Below are 22,137 nucleotides of genomic sequence, written 5' to 3' on the forward strand. Positions count from 1 at the left end.
CACACCATTTTCACCATGCACACTTTGTTCACATCATCATTATTTAGAAAGTATTCTCAAACCAGCAGTAATACAGCTTACTGTTTAAATACCCCATTTACCCTGCTGTATCTGATACCCACATAACACCACACACACTACCATGTCATTGTTATTGTCAAAATGATCTTATGGATCTTATTAATTAACAGGGTAAAGGAGGACAAATTATCCACTGGAAATTTTTTTACTACAGTCTAGTCCTACTAAGTGCACCTATAAGTTAAGGGCATCTGACACATTTGCCAAAGAGAGTGTGTAAGTATGTGTCAGTTTAGTGGGAGGTCTGTACAGATAGCATTTGTTTGACCTCTGTAGTAGGTCTGTCAGTACACTATGGCTTTTTCCATAATCAACTCACTCTCCGGTTTGGCATCTGCTGCTGCCTGTCGCATGTCTTTCAGCTGGATCTGACATCTCTGCAGTCTCTGCTCAGCCTGGAATAGCTGTATGTGCAACAAAAAATAGTTACATCACAGAATAAAAACACCAACATGCATCATAAAGAAGAAAACAAGTTAGGCTTATAGTGCAGTGCGATAACAGGTCTTGTAGCCATTCCCCAAATACATTTTTTTTTTTATTATTAATTAGGATTTTAACACCATGTTTTACACACTTTGGTTAAATTCATGACAGGACAGGTAGTTACTGGTTACACAAGATTCATCAGTTTCAAGTTTTTAATGTCAAACACATTGTCAGGGACAATTTTGTATCTCCAGTTCACCTCACTTGCATGTCTTTGGACTGTGGGAGGAAACTGGAGCTTTTGGAGGAAACCCCTGCAGACACTAGAAGAACATGCAAACTCCACACAGAAAAGGACCCAGACCGCTCCACCTGTGTATCAAACCCAGGACCTTCTTGCTGGAAGGCGACAGTGCTACCCACCGAGCCACCCTCCACAAATACAGAAAACTGGACACTTCTAACCTATTCACGTGGCTGGCACAGTTAATCATGTCAAGTGATATAAACCTAGAATTTTTTATTTGTTTTCATGTTTTATCACTTTATGGGTCCAGTTTCCCTGGAATCACTGGGTGCAATGCAGCAACACACCCCAAACAGGACACCAGTCCATCCCAAGTCAACTAAAATCAAGTCCATTTTTTAACAGACAAAACGAAGCTGACTGGTACCTGGCTCTTCTGCTCCTGTTTCTGATGTGCCAGCGACTCTTGTCTCTCCTTTTCGACCCGAAGTTGTCTGGCCAGTTCCAGCATTCGTTGATGTGTTGATACAGACTCCACCTTATGGACGGAATTAGTAAAGCACATTGTAAAAAATACCAAGCCAACTGTCTGGTCTGCCATCTACTAAAATTTGTTTAATGAAAAATTATTTTAGTTAATTATTGTAATAATATCAATAATATCAATTTGAAACATTTATTAGCAGTAATGGCAGTAATACATACTACCATTAATGCAGCAACATCAACATGGTCACAATAGTTCCAATATTTCCAAACTGGTCTTAAATCTTGTCCCATGTGCACATATTTATTTTCATGTAAAAGCACAACAAGAATCCATAGAAAATATGGTAAGATGGTAAGCAACACAGAAACAAAACAACACTGAAGTAAGTATTATGCAAAGTAGCATTGTCATTTTCAGGTATTTCCAAAGACGTTTGATGTGGTTTGAGTCTGGCCTTTGGCTGGTACACACAGGTACATTGAGAGTTTTGACCTGGCTGTATGCTTCAGGTCACTGTTATGTTGAAGGGTGAACTGTAAGCCTAGCCTGGGATTCCCTATGCTCTGAATGAGGTTTTCCTTAAGAACGTTCCAGGATTGGTGCTTTGGTCTTTCTGTCCTTGCTGCTAGAAAGCACTTCCACGCCACCACCACTACATTTCACCAGAGGCGTGGTATTAGATGGTATATGAAGTGCAGTGCATGTTTTTCACCAGACATAGGGTTTGCTCTTTTGCCCAAACAGTTTCCTTTTGTCTCATCAGACCAGAAAATCTTTTTCCATTACTTGCTGTTTCGCAAACTCTAGCTGGACTAACCTATGCCTTTTACTCCGTGGCTTTAGTCTTGCCACCTTGGCATAAAGACCCGAGAACTGCAGTGAGGGTTGTACGTCTCACTGGTTCTTCCATCTTTTCTCAGGACCTTTGCAGCTCACCTAGAGTGACTAATGGGTTTCTCAAAATTCTACCCCACGCATCTTTAATAGAATATGGCTCTTACCCGCTTTTTTAGACGCTCCACACGTTTAATCAGCTGATCTTTCTCTTCTTCCATGGCTGAAATATCCTGCAGGATGAAGTTATTATGTCTTTAGCAGACAAAGTATAATCCATAGAACAAGAAAACTACCTAAACTTTAAAATGTGGACAGGAGGGAGAACATTTAACAGTAGATTTATGGCTTACCCGTCGAATTTCAGCTGTAGAAAACCTGGAGTTCCTTAGCTGTTCACACTCTTTATGGTAATTCTTGAATCCATCTACCAACTCCTCATACTATTAACAGAACCCAAAATTACAATAAATTATAGAATAGAAAAATGATTTTGTAAATCCAGAATCAATACAACTCTACTGTAGAAAATGATTGGAATCTAAATTTGTTTTTATATTTAATTGTGTAAAACATTGTGTGCTTATAGCTTTATGTAGCAAAGTATTTATGTAGTTAATTTATAGCAATTAGGGCTGAGCAATGTTATATTGTGATTGTAATACATTTTGAGAGCATTTTGTCATCAGTCTGTATTTCCTCTGATCTCATTATTCTGTAACAATATGGTCTTCAGTTTTACCAATGATTTTTTTGTTTTTTACAGTGAAATTCAGTTAAAACTAGTGCTGGACAATAATTCGATATCGATATATATCGCGATAGAAAATGTTTCAATAACGGTGATATGATTTTCAAACAAATTCGATCGATATGCATTACGTCAGTGCGCTTTGCAGGTGTTACTTTTTTGCGGAAGCATTTCTGCTCGCAGGTTCCCACAGGGACGCAATTCAACAGCGCACCTCAAGCGAGTAGTTCTTCATCAAAACAGTGCAGTTACACACTCAACATAAATGTCAACCACCAACACAATTACAGAAAAAGTACTAGTACTGAGTACTAATACCAGTTATTAATATTACTTCTTAGTAGTTGTGGCGCGCTACGAATAAAGGCATCAACGGGATAGTCGCGTTCCACTGTTGCCAGATTGGGCTGTTTTCCTCCTAATTGGGCGTTTTTTTTTTTTCAAAAACAATTTAATAGCATTTAAATAACTCTTCTATTGAAAAGATAATATTCAGTTTTAAGAAGCCCCAGCATTGTAGAAGGCTATTAAAAGTAAAGTCAATTTTTAATGCTGATTTGGCTTAATAGTGTTGGTCAGTCTGTATCATATTCTTGAAAGAAAATTAAAATTTGTTTTCCATGCATTCACACTGGCATGTTCTGGGGTTCAAATGAATCTCATCAGTACACACAAGTTTGCAATCAAATGATCAAGTATTGCAAAGGAATATCTTTGAAATTCTGTTAAGGTTATAGGCTATATTTTAGTTTTTCACAGGCTTGATGTAATTCTACATGGCACTCACTGCCTGTATAGGTAAATGAGTGAGTGACCAAAACACTACTACAACCCCTGGCAAAAATTATGGAATCACCACTCTTGGAAGATGTTCTGTCAATTGTTTAATTTTGTAGAAAAAAAATAAATCACAGACATGCCACAAAACTATCATTTTTCAAAATGTCAACCTTCTGGCATTAAGAAACAATAAAAAAAGAAACAAATATAATAGTTGTGGTCAGTCACAATTGCTTTTTTTAGATCAAGTAGAGGAAAAAAATATGGAATCACTCAAATCTGAGGAAAAAATTATGGAATCACTCTGTAATTTGCAGTTTAAAAACAAAACATCTGCAGCAGATTAGATTTGCTAATTATTCTTCAGTTTAAAAAGAGTGCTCACACCTCAGAGAGCTGATGCACAAAGCAGATTGTCATGAATCATGGTTCCAACACAAGATATGTCAGTTGAAACAAATGAGAGGACTATAAAACTCCTTCAAGAAGATAAATCATTGTGGAATGTCGCAAAAGATGTTGGTTGTTCCCAGTAAGCTGTGTTTAAAATCTGAACCAAGTACAAACAAAATGGGAAGGCTGTAAAAGGGAAGCATACTGGTAGACCAAGTAAGACATCAAAGCATCAAGATAGAAAACAAAGCAATATGTCTTAAAAACAGAAAATGCACAACAAAACAAATGAGAAACAAGTGGCCGGAAAGTGGAGTCAATGTCTGTGACTGAACTGTAAGAAATCACCTAAAAGAAATGGAATTTACATACAGAAAAGCCAAACAAAAGCCATCATTAACACCTAAAAAGAAAAGAACAAGGTTAAAGTAGGCTAAAGAAAAGCAATCGTGGACTGTGGGTGACTGGATAAAAGTGATCTTCAGTGATGAATCGCGAATCTGCATTGGGCAAGGTGATGATGCTGGAACTTTTGTTTGGTGTCTGTCCAATGAAATTTATGAAGATAACTGCCTAAAGAAAACATGTTAATTTCCACAGTTGTTGATGATATGGGCCTGCATGTCGGGTAAAGGCACAGGGGAGATGGTCTTCAATAAATGCCAAAGTCCACATTGAAATTTTGGACACTTTTCTTATTCCATCAGTTGAAAGGATGTTTGGTGATGATGACTTCATTTTTCAAGATGATAATGCATCTTGCCATAGGGCAAAGGACGTGAAAACTTTCCTTCAAGAAAACATATAATGTCAATGGCATGGCCTGCAAATAGTCCGGATCTCAATCCATTTGAAAATCTCTGGTGGAAATTGAAGAAAATGGTCAATGACAAGGTTCCAACCTGCAAAGCTGATCTGGCAACAGCAAGTGACAGTTGAAGGCAGATTGATGAAGAATACTGTTTGTCATTAGTTAACTCCATGCCTCATAGAGTTTAAACCATTATAAAAGCCAGAGGTGGTGCAACAAAGTAATAATGGTGCAGTGTTTTCTAATGATTCCATAATTTTTTCCTCAGATTTGAGTGATTCCATATTTTTTTCCTCTACTTGATCTAAAAAAAAGCAATTGTGACTGACCACAACTATTATATTTGTTTCTTTTTTTATTGTTTCTTAATGCCAGAGGGTTGACAGTTTGAGAAATGATAGTTTTGTGGCATGTCTGTGATTTCTTTTTTTTCTACAAAATTAAACAATTGAAAGAACATCTTCCAAGAGTGGTGATTCCATAATTTTTGCCAGGGGTTGTAGATCAACAACTACTAGCCACATACAAAAATAAGGTATCAGACAGTTTCTGTGCCACCCCTGTGTGAGCAATGGTCTCAGTCTGGCCACCCCTATGGAAATTGTCTGGCTTTGCCACTGTCCACAGTTGAAAAAGAAGCAGATGAAATAGCTGATAAGAGATGAAGGACTAATTCAGTGGTGTATTCAGCCTGTATTTCTTACCAGAAAAGAGGTTTGCAGGTACAGCCATCCAATTTTGGTGTTTTTGGCAGTTTTTCTGACATTTGTGTTATTCATATCGATATCGGAATTATATCGTATCGACCGAAATTAGGAGTTATATCGTGATATAAATTTTAGCCATATCGTCCAGCCCTAGTTAAAACATTTAATTACACAAAAGTCTGGAAACCAGACAAATGACATAATTTGTTGATTTTTAATAAAACTATAGTAGACACACTTTCTGCTATTCTGCTGACATCCACATGTCAATGCACAATTATTTTAGTTTTAATGAGCAAATGAAAACAGAATAAATTAAAACAGCATTTGTGTTAAGCATAAGTTATCTACTAAGCCAATACATGGTAACATCCATATGGGAAAATAATGCATTGAATTTCTAATAGTAGCTCATGAAGGGTTTTCAATGTTTATTGTCACTATGTCTTTGTGATATTTTTGACAGCATAATTTGTGAGCTTTTGAAAGCTTTTTTTATAGCTGTTTCCTGCTTTGTAGACATTGGTCAGCTTTATTTCCAGATAGTCATCTGTTTAGGTGTCCATAGTTGTTGACTCTTAGTACAAGGTCTGAAAAGTCAGGGTTTTAAATGCGTTCTAAAACTGTCATTAGCTGACATTTCCTAATGACAAACATCTTAATTAAGGCCTTACCCATTTAAGAGTTTAAGTTCTGAGGCTAGAAGAGTGTGCAAATCTTTGGACATATTAAGGTTTTTTTTTTTACTAAACTGAATTGAGAAGGTGTATTTATGGCCTCTGTATATGTAATGTTTTACAGATTTAATAATAATAATCATATCCATACCCACTGCTCCTCACAAATTATCTTATCACCTACACTCACTGCAATCCCACTGGTAATAACAGCTTCAAATTTAGCATAGCACACAACCGCCTGTTAAACTGCACTGACTATACATCAAATGTGATTTCTACTTCAAACTAAAACAAACTGTTCAAACCTGAACAGACATCTTCTGACATTTTAACTGATGAAAGTGAAAATGAGTTCTGACCTGGCAGTGCGTTTCAGCAATGACCTCATCAGACAGGAACTCACTGGGCACATCCAACTTCACAAGAAATCTAGCTAGATATGCCCTCTTCTTCAGCTCAGGAACCCTCTGCAGCAGCCAGAACAGAATGGGGTGAACCACCGGCTTACTGCCCATAACCAGACCCTGCCGAAAAGTGCTCCTAAAAAAGAAAAAAAAAACCACAACAAGCAAAACTTGAGTGGGCCTTTTCTGTCTTTTGTGCCACAGTATTATTCTGCCTTAGTAAATTCTCTGGCACTTCTATTCATTCTATTAATTTTGCAGGTGTTTGACAGCAGCTGTCACAGTCCAAGAATATTGGTGAACTGGAGGCCATTGGCCATGAGGAATGGGCTAATATTCCTCAGGAATGCTGCCAAAAGCTGGTCTCTGGCTATGCATCACGTTTGCAGCAGGTCATCACAGCAAAAGGGAGATCTACTAAGAACTTAATACGCTTGTCATAAAGGGGTTGAATAATTCTGTTACTACAGTAATCAATAAAAGTGGCATTTTGTGTTGAATTTGAAGAAATGCCACTTGTTCAATTAGTTATTTTATTTGTTCTTTTTGATTGGTTACTGCAAACACCTGAAAGTTATTATTATTTTGATAATAAACTTAATTTGCAATGGGGCTTCCACAGGCACATGATGCTCATGTGTTTACAGGCAGTGAGACATTTCACAAATCTACACTGAAAATATCAAATTCATAACTCTGGAACTGCACAAGTCCTTTTCTAATATATCTTTGACTCTTTATTGCACTTACGCATCAGATAGGCCACCATGTGGTTTATATTTCAACATCCCAAGCAAAGTAAACATCCTTTTGGCTGTCTGCTCAGGCATTTCTTCTCGAATATCAATTGCTTGCTGAAATAGAAGAGACACAGAGGGATTAAATGGGCCACATCTAACCAAAAATTACCTTGTCATTGCTCTCTCTAAATATATACATACATGACATAAAAGACATAAAAATATACTATACATACATACATACATACATACATACATTACATACATTACATACATTACATACATACTGATCAGCCATAACATTAAAAGCACCTTGTTCATTGTCCATTTTATCAGCTCCCCTTACCATATAGAATCACTTTGTAGTTCTACAATTACTGACTGTAGTCCATCTATTTCTCTACATACCTTTATAGCCTGCTTTCAACCTGTTCTTCAATGGTCAGGACCCCCACAGGACCAACACAGAGCAGGTATTATTTAGGTGGTGGATCATTCTCAGCATTGCAGTGACACTGACATGTACTGTATATATATCTGATATGTTTATAGTACAAATTCTGTCATTAAATCAGTCATTTTTATATGAGTAGTTTGTAGAGTAGTAAAAAATGTAATTCCTGCCTCTTGTAGAACCACAGTATTCCTATTTTCAGGTTACTAAAGTACGTGTAAACAAATTGGTTGAGTAAAAAATTTGTAAATCAATTTATACAGATATGAGAATGTTTTGTACATAAAAATAATCATTGTAAATGCTTCTGTAATGAACAATTTACGTGAAAGTTTGTTTATTAGGATTTAACGGCATGTTTTACACTTTGGTTACATTCAGGAACGGTAGTTACTCGTTACACAAGGTTCATCAGTTCACACAAGGTTATATCAAACAAAGTCATTGACAATTTTGTATCTCCAATTCACCTCACTTGCATGTCTTTGGACTGTGGGAGGAAACCGGAGCACCCGGAGTAAACTCACGCAGACACTGGGAGAACATGCAAACTCCACACCACCCCACCTGGGGATCGAACTCAGGACCTTCTTGCTGTGAGGCGACAGTGCTACCCACTTAGCCACCGTGCTGCCCTTACATGAAAGTAGTATTAGTCAAAACAGTGTAAACTGTGTCTGATAAAGGTATTTAATGTATTATTTATCGCAAGATAGCACAGTAAACTTTCATTAAATAGAAATGAGTAGAACACATCTGTAAAAAAAGTAGAAATGTAGGCCTTTCTTAGTGATTGTTTTTGGTGTCTGTTAATAGAACAATTAGAAGACTTAACACAAACAATATTTTTAATGTAATAAAGTTAAAAAGCTGTTTCACTGTAGAAAAAAAGTAACAAAATGTTGTTTTGGATTGAATATATGTATGTTACCTAGTTTTAAGTGGATACATTTATCACAGTTGCTGGGGTCCCTACCTATAGCTTTTATTTCTAACTAAAGTCTTATTGTGTGTAAAAGAACACATTATTAACTGCAACAATACAAAAGCAGATGTCAAACTTCTCTCATGATTCTGATATGTATCGTTTGAAATTGCATCCATATTTTTAAACAGTTTAAATTAATACAATAATATAAAAATCTGTGTCTCAAGCGACATACTAGCTCTTATACAGTATGTCAAGATAGTAAGTACATCATTAGTGGAATAGTGTAGCAGCTATCTTACCTTGGAATCGATTTCAGCCAGAACATCATTGAGAATTTGCAGAAGCTGCATAGGTTCTAGCGAGTCAAACGTAATTAAGTTAAAGCTCTTCTTGAAAGGCTCTCGGTTGAGCTGTTCCACTATGAATTTCAGCTGTTCACTCATTTTCACACTGTTCCAATATTCCAAAGAAACAATCTCCACCAGCTAGCCTTCTGCTAACCCGTTAGCTTATAAACAACACTAGTGTTGCGAGGTAACCGTCTTGTCACACGATATAGAGAGCTAAGCAAACAAACAATTAAAATATATCACTTCATATAGTATCTAGCGTTATAATATCTACTACTTTTTTAGTATTGTCTTTTACAGTTAATTAATTTAACTTAAATGCTTTAACATTTACATGGTATTTGCCGTAGCGTTCAAATAGCTGCCTAGTAACTGCAAAGCTGCTCCTGGTTGTCAACGGGAAGTTTTCCCGACTCCCCGAATAAACTGTGTTTAGGCTGAATTTCAAATCCATCACTACTTAGTGTTTAGCGCCCTATATAGTGTCTGAAATACCTGTCTCCAAGGCACGCTGTGTAGTACACTGTGCATCCAAAAGCAGTCAGTTTGAAATACAACCTTACTCTTCTTCAAAATAAAGGCATAGAGGATTAAGAAGGAATTTCCATCATATTAAGCGCTCCTAATTTAATAATTATAAAACCTGGTGAATGTGTAGAACTTTGTAATGGTTAGTATTAAATTCTTGAGTTTGTAAATTAGTTAAAATCATAGTGTGATTCTATATAAATGTGTAACTAGTTAACTACTATATGACTAAAAAGATATAATAGACATATCTAGACACCCCTGCTAATGCCATTACTAACATGTAATACCAGTAGAGCCAGGTATACCAGTGTGGAGGCATGGGAATGTTTAGGAGATATGGCAGTGGAGCTTTACCTAGATTGTATAACAAAGTCTTGGAATGTAAGAGGATGCCTGAGGAGTAAAGAAGTGCAGTGGTACTATTTTTTAGAACAAGCACGATGTGCAGATCTGCAGTAACTAGCTGTAACTACAGAGGCATGAAGTTAATCAGCCATAGTATCAAGGTCTGAGAAAAATGAATGGACGCTAGGCTGAAAGAAGATGCTATGTTTGCTTTTAGAGTGTTGATTGAGAAGTATAGGGAATGCCAGGAGGAATTACCTAGTGTTTTGTGGATCTAGAGAAAGATCATGATGGGGTGCGGTGAGAGAAGCTGTGGTATTGTATGTGAAAATTGTGAGTGCCAGAGAAGCTTGTGAGGGTGGTGCAAGATATATTTAAAGACAGTGTGACAGTAGTGAGATGTGTAGTAGGAATGACAGACAGGTTTAAAGTGGAGGTGAAAATGCATTGATGATCAGCTCTAAGTCCTTTTTTATTTAACGATCATGGACAGGCTGCCAGACAAGGTTAGGCAGAAGTCTCCATTGACCATGATATTCATGGATGGCATTGTGATTTGTAGAGTTGGTAGGGAGCAGGTATAGCAGAGATGGAAATATGCAATGTGGAGAAGGGGAATCAAAGCAGGAGTAAAACAGAGTACTTGTGGAAATGTTCAGGTCAAGAAAAAGGACACTTGGAGTTAAATGTACAAATTAATGGGGAGTGTGGTAGAGAGGTGAAGAAATGAATGCAGGCAGGGTGGAGTGGGTGACACAGAGTGGCAGGAGTAATTTGTAATAGAAGTGTATCTACCAGAGTGAGAGGAAAAGTTTACGAGACAGTAGTGAGGCCTGCTATGTTGTATGTCTTGGAGTGGGTGGCACTGAAAAAAAGACAGGAGAGGAAACTGGAGGTAAAGAAGATGCTGCAATCCTGGTCAGGAGTGACAAGGATGGACGAGATTAGAAATGAGTATATTAGAAGTTTAAATTCAATTAAATTAAATTCAACTTTCAATTCAAAGTTGAATTGAATTGAATTTAAACTTCTAATATACTCATTTCTAATCTTGTCCATTGTGTGTGTGTGTGTGTAAACTACAGAAAGTATTCAGACCATAATTTATTGAAAATTTGGTTTTGAATGAATATAACTGCCATTTCTACTTATCAAAATGTCCTATTTGCAAAAGTACTAAGACCCTTAGTTGTGACACTCCAAATAGTGGTCAGGTCCATCCTATGCAGGGGCAGCTCGTTCCTTAGAGCGATCTGGCGACGCACCACCAAAGGGCGAAAGGGAAGAAATTTTTCTATCACAGCTGTGACTGTTCTCCAGAACAGTCTGTCTTGCCTCGGAATATCATAGTCCAATCAGCGTCGAGTTGTGTTCCGTACAGTACCGCCCCTTTTGGGGCGACTTCAGTCTAACTGAAAATCGCCCCGGATTGCTCTCATAGACTCTCATGTTAAGGCTCTTTTTTTCAAACTGCAGGCGCTGCAATACAATCTGAATGGCTTCCGGGAGGGCTCGCACTTACGTGCTTGCGTCACACGTAACCTGGTGTCACGATCTCGTCACCATGACTACCATCACCTCAGTTCGGAGCAACTCCGTCGTGTAATCAGGATAAATTAGCAACTTAAGAATTAGGGCCACCCAGACCAAATTTAAACATCAAGTATCTACAAAGGGGGGAAAATCATATAAGTAACAAGTAAATTACAAGTAAGTAATGTCATTTTTAAATTGTGATTGCACTTATTGTATCTCCCCAATTGTTTAATTGTACTTCTTTATTCATTGCACATCAGCCCTGATGCCAATCTTTATTCTGGATCTGCTGCACCTAAAATAAAATGCTATCTGATGAAGACTGAACTAAATTGTTAGTGTGAAGGCTTTACTTCAATTTATGATTAATGGTAAAGCTGGTCTCTCTCCATGTTCAAAGTTATTTGTGAGGGCAAACTGACAGATGACTTAAGATGTTAATTATTTAAGCTTTAATTTACCCATTGAACGGGTCACCATGGCCATCATCGCAACAACTGCCCCCCCCTGAGAGATGTGGCAGGAGCCGCCACTGATCCTATGTGCTTTGATCCTTGTGATGTGACCAGAAGTCCACCTGTTGCAATTCATAGAGCATTGTAAGGACAGAAATCATGAACTTTATGGCACTGTTTGAGCTCAAATTGTGATTAATTTGGGGCGTGCATATAAATTGTATAGTGTGATTAGACTACTCTAATACGTCATTTTAAACGTTTAGCAGTACTGTATAATTCTTGCTGTGCACTGTCCCAAGTGGCTGAAGGAACGAATGCAGGGTGCTGAGAGAGAGAGAGAGAGAGAGAGAGAGAGAGAGAGAGTCGCTTTAGCTTTATATCAGACAGTCGGAGCTGATCTCTTGCGTTTGGCACCATGCAGAGGTGAAACGGACTGCTGATCGAGGTTTACATCCTTGACGGGATTTTCACCCGTTTCCAGTTGCTTGTTTTTTATATATAAAATCTAGTGATCTATTGGGATTCACCATGCATTCGACCAGAGGATTATCCCGAAGGAATTGTCCTGAAACCATGAGCTGCAGCTGGGGCACCGAGCTTTGGGTACGTGATACCCATCCATCTTATTCCAATGCATGAACCTGTCACGCGAATGAAAGGTGCACTATCATTCGGGTTCGAATATGATTGCGTGGTTGCATTTATCTCTAATGCACTGACATTACTAATCAGCAGGTGTGTCAGATCTAGTATAGATATGCTAACGGTACGGCTAGGTCCATGCTCCGCCCATTTTACAGGAGCATGGCATGCGGTGCAGTCTTATTAGCATAAAATCATCGGTGCAATTTTTATTTCAGATTATTTTGCATGCAATTTATTTTGTCTTATGTGTACAAGCTTTCTAATAAAGCACTATTCATGCCGCGTATAGTTATTAGCTAACACGGTAAGCTAAAGATCAGTAATCCTTAGCTAATGCAGCCTGCAAAGCAGCAGAAATATCCCTGGATTTTGCATAGTAACAGGTGGACAATACATTACAACGCTTTTATATTAGCTGCCCACGTGCAATATGACCCATAAATTAAAAATAAATGATTCTGGTAGTCTCATTCTGGCTCATTTTTTAAGGGGGTATTAATAGAGTTTTAAGATTATATGAAGATATTTATAGTAAATTCACTGATTCTGTATAGCATTGTACATAGTAGCAGTGTAATAAAGCTTTTGGACCATGTGCTCAGATCCCAATTTCATAATCAATACATTACCACAGGAAATATGACAAAATATATCATCCTGTAATAGTTGATATGTATCATAATATTTACTTTTGGCCACATGGATGTTCTGCTTCCATTTTTCATTTTAAATACAAAATACAATGCAATATTTTAACCCTTGAGTAGAGGCTGATATTTAGGTCAGCTAGTCCACCAACACCGGGATTCCAATCCAGCTATCAGTCTGTCAGGTGTCTACACAGTCATGATTGGCTTTGTCTAAAGCCCTGTGATGGATTGGTGGTGTGTCCAGTCTTTTTATACCCTGCACCTAGTGTTTCCCATTGGAACCGGACCTGCCATGACCCTGACCACGATAAAGCAGTTAGTGAAACTGAAATGAAATGAAATGATTAAATATTTGAAATATTTGCAAAACAGCTTTAAAAAGACGTCATCATGTGGGAGAAGTATATACTTTGTTGGTGAAGGGACAAAGCTAACAGATGCTCAGATATATGTTCAAAATGTGTGTTTAGTCATAGTTACGTTCACTGTCTTGTGTAGACACTCCAAACATCATTTATACTAGGGGTGTTAATGATTAACCAATAACCGACAAAGAGATTATTGTTCAATTAATTCTGTCTGTTAGAAAATGTAACTTCAATTTATTTCCAATAGCTGAGCACAACTGAAGTCTGTACAGTGTAAAAATGCTGGTTTAAAACACAGCTCTCAACAACCCTTAGTGTACCTACACCAGCTCTGTGTACAGCTGCATTCTAATCTGAACATAGAAAGTTTTTTTTTATGCATTTATATAATCTGACTAATAGTTAGTGCTTGTAATTGACTGTTAGCTGCAGACTTTTTATGAGGAATCCCTCCTGGCAATCTCTACCTGATGGATAAGCCAATCAGTATCTGTATAGGAGCCCTGCTTGCCGGTTGAAGTGAAGAGATTTGAACCTGCTGAACTGCTGCGCCGCCTGAGCACCCAAAGAAATGACTTTTAATAATTTGGCTGACCAAGTTGATTACATTTTATAAATATTATATACTAACTACTACCCTAAATCATAAAAGTTGGGACAGTATGAAAAAAATGCAAATACAAAAATGCAGTGCTTATTACATTTACTTTATCTTTTATTTCATTGCAGACAGTATGAGCCCAAGATATTTCATGATTTGTTTGGCCAACTTCATGTCATTTGTTAATATACTGTAGATCCATTACTGCATTTCAGACCTGCAACAAATTTCAAAAAAGTTAACATGGTAAAAGCATTTACCACTTTGAAGTGTTGTCATTCCTTCTCACAAAGATGTTATGTCACTGAGAATACCAAGCGATGAAGTGTCTCAGTTGTTATTTTGTCCTACTCTTCCTGCAAACACGTCTTAAGGTGTGCAGCAGTACAGAGTTGTCGTTGTCACATTTTTTTGTTTCAAAATTCTCCAGTCTAGTACCCGTGCCCTCTACTTCCGCCGCCATGTCATTGTAATGTGTGCAGCATGTGGTTTTGCACTGTCTTGTTGAAAAATGCATGAACATCCCGGGAAAATTTTTTGTCTTGTATCCTAATGCCCATTATGCGTTATTGCTGCCATCACAGAAGCTATTGATAAATAATGGTTCCTGATGCAGTGCTGTATGAGGGTGTTCAGCTAAGGCTTGCACTCTTGCCCTTTATTGCCTGAAATTCCTCCAGATTCTTTGAATTATTTAACGATATTATGTACTGTAGATGGAGAAACATGGAAATACCTTTCCATGCAATACCTAAGCAAATTACAAAAAGTGCAGAGGACAGTAGGGATATCTGTAAGGCCAATCTACTCAAAAATGGCATTACTTTAAGATATTTGTCACATGTTGGTGCCTTCTGACAGAGGTGGCAGATAAAACCCTACGCCTGAGATGGACCTAATGCAAGGAGATTTGAGGAAACAAAGGAAATAAATACAATTACCTAAAGAAACCTAATAGTAACATTTAAGAAATTAATAACACAAAACCAAACCAAAGTCGCAGCTCAAAGCAAGTTTCCAGAACAGAAAAGACAGCAGCAGAAACACTGCACTCCACCAAACATAATCAATAGGAAAGAAAGGGACAGACCCAAGAAAAAATAAGAGCACTTGAGAGGCAGCTACTCACTTACTTCTACAACATTTAGCAGATGCTTTTGTCCAAAGGGTCCTCCAGTTGTGACTGAACACAATGCAAACTGGGGTTAAATTGGGGTTAAGGACCTTGCTCAGGGGTCTAGCAGTGGTAACTTGGTGGTGCGGCTTGAACCAACCACCTTTTAATCACTGGTCTAGTACCTTAACTGCTAAACTGCCCTACTCTAGATCACTGGTAAGTTACAACCCAAAGCTCACCAGAAAAAAAACTGCTTACATTCACCAACTAAATTATTGGAAAAAAACAACCTGAAGAATTCTATGAAGGAAGTAAGCGTGAGAGACAAGGAGTGCATCATGGAGTCAGAGGATTTAGCCCCATGTACACTTTTAGAGCTTTTTTAATGTTTAATGATGCACAGCAAATGCTTTTTATAGGGAAATGCAATTATAGGTGAACTACACCATCTGTCTACCTGCGCACACTAACTGCTGTCCATTGTGGGTGTGGCAGGTTTACGCAGTAAATTTTTTAAATACAATGTACTGTACTCTTGGAGAATTAGGATTTGGAGACCTTAGGATTTGTTACTTGCAATAATATTTTACTGCAGTTTGACTTCAGTGCAAAATGTAAGCCAGAAAGCACTTATTTTAAATAAATATTAGTGGCTTTCCAATGTTCTGTATTTCAGCATATAACAATAACACAATTTACAATAAACAAATGCTTTTAGATCATTTGTTTTTCAGTGGACTTCTAGCATATTATGTGACGTCTTGAGGTTGATTGTCTTGGAAAATTTACATTGCTTTACATTAGCTAGTGTTAATTATTAGCTTTCATTAGCTAAATCAGAGTAAAAAATCTAAGAAAGAATCTGCTTGTCAGTGACAAGCAGTTATTTGTTGTTAGCTAGCTGTACTGAAATGATAGAATCCAGTTAGCCATGATGCTAGGGTTTGAAGCAAGCACTTTGTACATGAGGACTATGTGAAGTATATGTAAACTGTCTTTGTGCACTTATCCTGAACAGACTGCAAAAATTAGTCACAGTCTCTATTTTTTGTTTATACGTAACATAAAATGTACACACCATAAACAAGGTATTTAACTTGCATTAGTTGTAAAGCAAAGTCTGTAATATTATGCCTCTCTCTCCAGTTATATACTTTAAAGATTTGTGGCTCAAACTAGACATTTCACTTATGTTATATTGTTTTTAACTCTGGTACATGAACCCACTAGGGGTGGGCAATATAATATCGTTTACGATAATACCGGTATAGTTGTAAATTTGATATGATTTTTGCCATATCGCAATATTGTTAGCAAACGGGTGTCACTCGCTCTCAAGCGTGTAACAGTGAAATAATGGCGACCAATGCAGAGAATAGTACCGGAGTGAGCACTGAGGACGAACTAGTCCCTAACATGGGAGCTACATCACACATCATACTAGTGTGGAAGTTTCTCGGATAAAGAAGGTCAGACTCCAAACAAACGACTGTAATTTACAAAATGTGCAAACATACTGCACCCGCGTGAGTACGAGGAGTGTCAGTCACTGCGTGAGTCCGAGAATGATGAGAGGCCAAAAACTGTGTGTGTGCTTTTCTTCGCGTATGCGCATGGAAACTGAATCACTGAGTCAATGAGTCAGAAACGGCTCTTTTCAGACGAATTGTTCATTGGAATCGAATCAGAAAACTGAGCTCTTATCTATGTTAAAGATTCATTCATTTTGCTCACTCTGTGGGAAAAACAACTCCGGTTCAAGAGATTCAGATGTATAAACCAATCAGAGCTTCGAATTTAAATTTTGGGCGGAATCTCTCTCTTCATTGGTTGTTGTATAATCGACAGATAAGTAAACGAATTACCAGTTTCAGCTTTTAACCGCAAAGACGAGAGAATAAATTAAGTTAAATGATCTAAGACGGTTTTTATTAGTTTTGTGGATAAACACAGTTAAATATGGATTTTTATATTCTGGAAATATTCTGGAAATATACGAGATGGCCAAGGTAAGCTGCTGTTAGGATTTTATACTGCTGTGTGGTTGATCTGGGTCGCGGTGCTGCTGTTTACCGTGCAATTTCATTTTGCAATGATGGCAAAGCATTATTAAATATTAAATGTTTTCAGGATTTTTTTAATGCTCATTTATTTGAAGTAAAATGGACAACACAAATGTGATTGTGAGATTCTGCTGGTTTAATATAAATGTTGTCAATATGAATACAAATACAGCCTGTAATAATACAAAATATTGTGGCGCCGGCGAGCAGGAAGGCGAGCGTCGGGACCTCGAGTGAGCTGCCCTTGGCAGTTCTCTCAGTGGTTTAGGACGTACACTCATTCATTCACACATACATTCATACAACAGACAAACATATAAGCTACCTATCCAGCTCTCACCGCAGCCACCCAGTCTCCCACACTGGGATACACGCTGACGGTAAGCCTGGATACCACGGCTCCTCCCACTGACGCTACAATATACAAATATTGTGATATTATTTAAAGGCCATATCACCCACCCCTACTGCCCACTACAGTTAGCAAATGTGCATTATCATAGGCTGCTAACTAGCACGCTTACTAGCTTCCAACTTATGAACTACTTTTATCAACCATACAGTGACTGTAGATATTAATGTTAACTTAACTTGGTGACTTAGCAAAAGCAGATAAAAGTTTAATTCACACAGATGTTTTATACATTACAGTGTGCCATTTACATGCTAATAAGCAGTCATTAGCTAAGCTTACAATGCCTGCTGTTAAAGGACTGGACTTTGCTCAGGGAGAGCATGGAACTTCCAAGACATCCGCCTTACATCATATTATGTGTCAACTGAAATGCCTTCTGACAGCAGATCGACCTGCTTTGCTCATCATTTCAGGGCAGTGCTGGCCACCCTCTCCACACCTCGGGAAACCAATGGCTCGAATGCATAAGCCATTGGATTTCTTTGAATCTCCTCAATCTCCTCAAAACACAGTTCAGTTTCATCTTCTGCATTATTGTGACTGAAGAGTGACTGAAGCATCAAGCACTTTTCTCTCGAAATTTCATGCAACTTATGGCTTGTGACAGCTGTCTTCCTGGGTTGATTTTTCAACTAACCACCTTAATAACGTACACCAAGGCACATCACAAAAACCTGACATTGTAACAAGGATGTGTAGACTTTATATCAACTGTATGCATGCTTATATGTTTGGCCTCACAAGTGGAAAGAATATTGTTCCAGAATTGGTGTGGTTTGTTCAGATGTAGAGATATAACGATGCACCACAAGACAGTTAAAAATCGATTCACATGTGTAACGATTCAAATCGGTTTACATGTATAATTAATTGATATTTACTTTAAACAGCGGAGGGCAATGGCGCTATTCACCTTGCCTGGTTGACGTCATTACAGGGTTGCCAGGTTCGGAATTTTCCAGCCAAATTTATTTCTGTGAGGATACTTTCTTTATTTGTATTATTCATTTATTTATTTAATGTGGGATTTATTTCATTTCAGTTTTTTTTACACTAAAGGGAAATGTGCAGCATTGTTTTGCCTAGTTTGTACCTACCTTAAAAATAAAAGGACATTCATTATTTAGATAAATAAAAGAGCACAAATACAGTATTTTTTTAAAAGAGAAATAATAAAAGGAAACTTTGTCATAATTTGTCTTCAGTCTAATTTTGTTTAAAAAATCGGGAAAAATCGTAACGTGAACCCAGTATCGTGAATCGCATCGCATTGTGGGTAGAGTGTATCGTTACATCCCTATTCAGATGTGATTTTGCAAACCAAGTCGTTTTGCTTTTCTGAGCTAAGGATGAAGGGTATAATGTGGACACATAACTGTATGCTTCCGAACACCAAACTACCAAGCCTTTGGGTTTTCTAGAGGAAGTCAAAGTTCTTGATACTATTATTTTCCATTTGCTTAATAACACCTGGTGCCAAATTACTCTCTTAATGATGCTGAAAAAGGAAGCATGTACTTGTTTTTGCTTATCTGGTTTCTGAATATGTTGATTTACTTTTGGGAATAATTACTACAGTATATATTAAAATCTGTTGTATTTGTGTTGTCCTCTGTATTGGTCTGAATTGACTGTTAGAGAGTGAAATTGATGATCTGATCCACTGACTTATTATGACTTTAACATTTAACAAATGTGATTTTTAACTGAGGGATTTTGCTCATTGGTATAGCACCTAAAATGACAGCTGTAATGTTTTGCATAACTTAGTAACTGAAACATGCAGAGAGCAGGATTGTGTAACTTGTGTACATCAGTATTAGGTTTTTTGCTTGTTTTTTTTAGTACTGGTTAATATTCTAATCTACTAATATGGTATGAAAATGGTAAATGGTGTTAAAGTAATTCTGCAAAGAAATCACTTTTACTGCAAATATAACAGCCTTATCTATGAAAGGTACTATAGAAATAAAGTAATCATTATTCCCAATTTAAAAGATCATACATATTAAAAACCACAGTGTTAAGCTACCTCCTGTTGGGTTAAAATAATTACTGAAGTGTTCCATTTCCACTCCTACTGTGTTATATTTTTATTTAGAAAAGTGTTATTTTTGTCTCTACATATTTTATGTACATTAAAGTACTCTGCAGCAGTTTCAAAAACTCTTATTTCCCCTCTTCCCAGGATCAGTTTGATAACTTGGAGAAGCACACTCAGTGGGGCATCGAGTTTGTGGAGCGCTACACCAAGTTTGTGAAGGAAAGATCTGAAATTGAGCTGAGCTATGCCAAACAAATAAGGTAAGAGCTCATATGTCGCTGTAAATAACACCTCACTTGAAAAAGGATTTGATTTGCTGCTTACAGTGTGAGGAACTGCAAAACCATTAAGCCTGAAAGTCATTTTTATGTAGACAACGCATAAAGGACACACTTATGATTGCAATACAGTTGCAGAAGTTGTAGCTACTGTCTACCTTTATGTTTCCTGTGTGCATCTGAGTTACCTTTGGGAACACTGGTTATTTACCTCTTCTAAACATGCTATTAATTAAAATGTAATTAATGAATAAGTAATTGTACAGTCCTGCAATTAATTTGTTATTCAGTGTGTTATTTCTGCCTTGACTTTTTACTGTGACCCAGATTACTTAATATTGGGGATACAAACTTTTAACTTATTTATTTTAACCAATAATTGGCAGCGTTAAATTAATGCAATAAAATAATATACACATTACTGACTTTCATATTAGTTCATATTAGGCTTGATTGAATTAAAAAAACAGCATTAGGTGGCATGAATATTTATTCATGAATATTCATGAATATATATACAGTATATACAGTGTATCACAAAAGTGAGTACACCCCTCACATTTCTGCAGATATTTAAGTATATCTTTTCATGGGACAACACTGACAAAATGACACTTTGACACAATGAAAAGTAGTCTGTGTGCAGCTTATATAACAGTGTAAATTTATTCTTCCCTCAAAATAACTCAATATACAGCCATTAATGTCTAAACCACCGGCAACAAAAGTGAGTACACCCCTAAGAGACTACACCCCTAAATGTCCAAATTGAGCACTGCTTGTCATTTTTCCTCCAAAAAGTCATGTGACTCGTTAGTGTTACTAGGTCTCAGGTGTGCATAGGGAGCAGGTGTGTTCAATTTAGTAGTACAGCTCTCACACTCTCTCATACTGGTCACTGAAAGTTCCAACATGGCACGTCATGGCAAAGAACTCTCTGAGGATCTTAAAAGACGAATTGTTGCACTACATGAAGATGGCCAAGGCTACAAGAAGATTGCCAACACCCTAAAACTGAGCTGCAGCACAGTGGCCAAGATCATACAGCGTTTTAAAAGAGCAGGGTCCACTCAGAACACACCTCGCGTTGGTCGTCCAAAGAAGCTGAGTGCACGTGCTCAGCGTCACATCCAACTGCTGTCTTTGAAAGATAGGCGCAGGAGTGCTGTCAGCATTGCTGCAGTGATTGAAAAGGTGGGGGGTCAGCCTGTCAGTGCTCAGACCATACGCCGCACACTACATCAAATTGGTCTGCATGGCTGTCACCCCAGAAGGAAGCCTCTTCTGAAGTCTCTACACAAGAAAGCCCGCAAACAGTTTGCTGAAGACATGTCAACAAAGGACATGGATTACTGGAACCATGTCCTATGGTCTGATGAGACCAAGATTAATTTGTTTGGTTCAGATGGTCTCAAGCATGTGTGGCGGCAATCAGGTGAGGAGTACAAAGATAAGTGTGTCATGCCTACAATCAAGCATGGTGGTGGGAATGCCATGGTCTGGGGCTGCATGAGTGCAGCAGGTGTTGGGGAGTTACATTTCATTGAGGGACACATGAACTCCAATATGTACTGTGAAATACTGAAGCAGAGCATGATCCCCTCCCTCCGGAAACTGGGTCGCAGGGCAGTGTTCCAGCATGATAATGACCCCAAACACACCTCTAAGACGACCACTGCTTTATTGAAGAGGCTGAGGGTAAAGGTGATGGACTGGCCAAGCATGTCTCCAGACCTAAACCCAATAGAACATCTTTGGTGCATCCTCAAGCGGAAGGTGGAGGAGCGCAAAGTCTCGAATATCCGCCAGCTCCGTGATGTCGTCATGGAGGAGTGGAAAAGCATTCCAGTGGCAACCTGTGAAGCTCTGGTAAACTCCATGCCCAGGAGAGTTAAGGCAGTTCTGGGAAATAATGGTGGCCACACAAAATATTGACACTTCAGGAACTTTCACTAAGGGGTGTACTCACTTTTGTTGCCGGTGGTTTAGACATTAATGGCTGTA

General features: G+C 37.8%; 2 protein-coding genes across 5 annotated transcripts in view; one reads left to right on the forward strand and one right to left on the reverse strand.

Annotated features, from left to right (window-relative positions):
* Positions 1-9,633, reverse strand: part of ift81 (intraflagellar transport 81 homolog) — a 29,172-nt gene extending 19,539 nt beyond the window's left edge. Inside the window, exons 1-8 of one of the 2 annotated variants that reach the window (XM_062998489.1) lie at positions 9,417-9,497; positions 9,032-9,295; positions 7,358-7,461; positions 6,563-6,743; positions 2,435-2,524; positions 2,249-2,314; positions 1,185-1,295; positions 401-485 (exon numbers count right to left, since the gene is read on the reverse strand). In XM_062998489.1, the coding sequence (XP_062854559.1) occupies positions 401-485; positions 1,185-1,295; positions 2,249-2,314; positions 2,435-2,524; positions 6,563-6,743; positions 7,358-7,461; positions 9,032-9,175 (781 nt within the window). In that variant the 5' untranslated portion in view covers positions 9,176-9,295; positions 9,417-9,497. Of the gene's footprint in view, positions 1-400; positions 486-1,184; positions 1,296-2,248; positions 2,315-2,434; positions 2,525-6,562; positions 6,744-7,357; positions 7,462-9,031; positions 9,296-9,416; positions 9,498-9,577 lie in introns of those variants that run through there. The other variant, XM_062998490.1, reaches the window with a different exon arrangement.
* Positions 9,634-12,429: 2,796 nt separating this feature from the next.
* The window catches only part of fnbp1a (formin binding protein 1a), a 47,935-nt gene continuing 38,227 nt past the window's right edge, over positions 12,430-22,137 (forward strand). For all 3 annotated transcript variants that reach the window (XM_062999108.1, XM_062999107.1, XM_062999109.1), the window contains exons 1-2: positions 12,430-12,555; positions 20,000-20,115. In XM_062999108.1, the coding sequence (XP_062855178.1) occupies positions 12,481-12,555; positions 20,000-20,115 (191 nt within the window). In that variant the 5' untranslated portion in view covers positions 12,430-12,480. The remainder of the gene's footprint in view (positions 12,556-19,999; positions 20,116-22,137) is intronic.

The sequence above is a fragment of the Trichomycterus rosablanca genome, chromosome 7 (assembly GCF_030014385.1).
Source record: "Trichomycterus rosablanca isolate fTriRos1 chromosome 7, fTriRos1.hap1, whole genome shotgun sequence".
Lineage (NCBI taxonomy): Eukaryota > Metazoa > Chordata > Actinopteri > Siluriformes > Trichomycteridae > Trichomycterus > Trichomycterus rosablanca.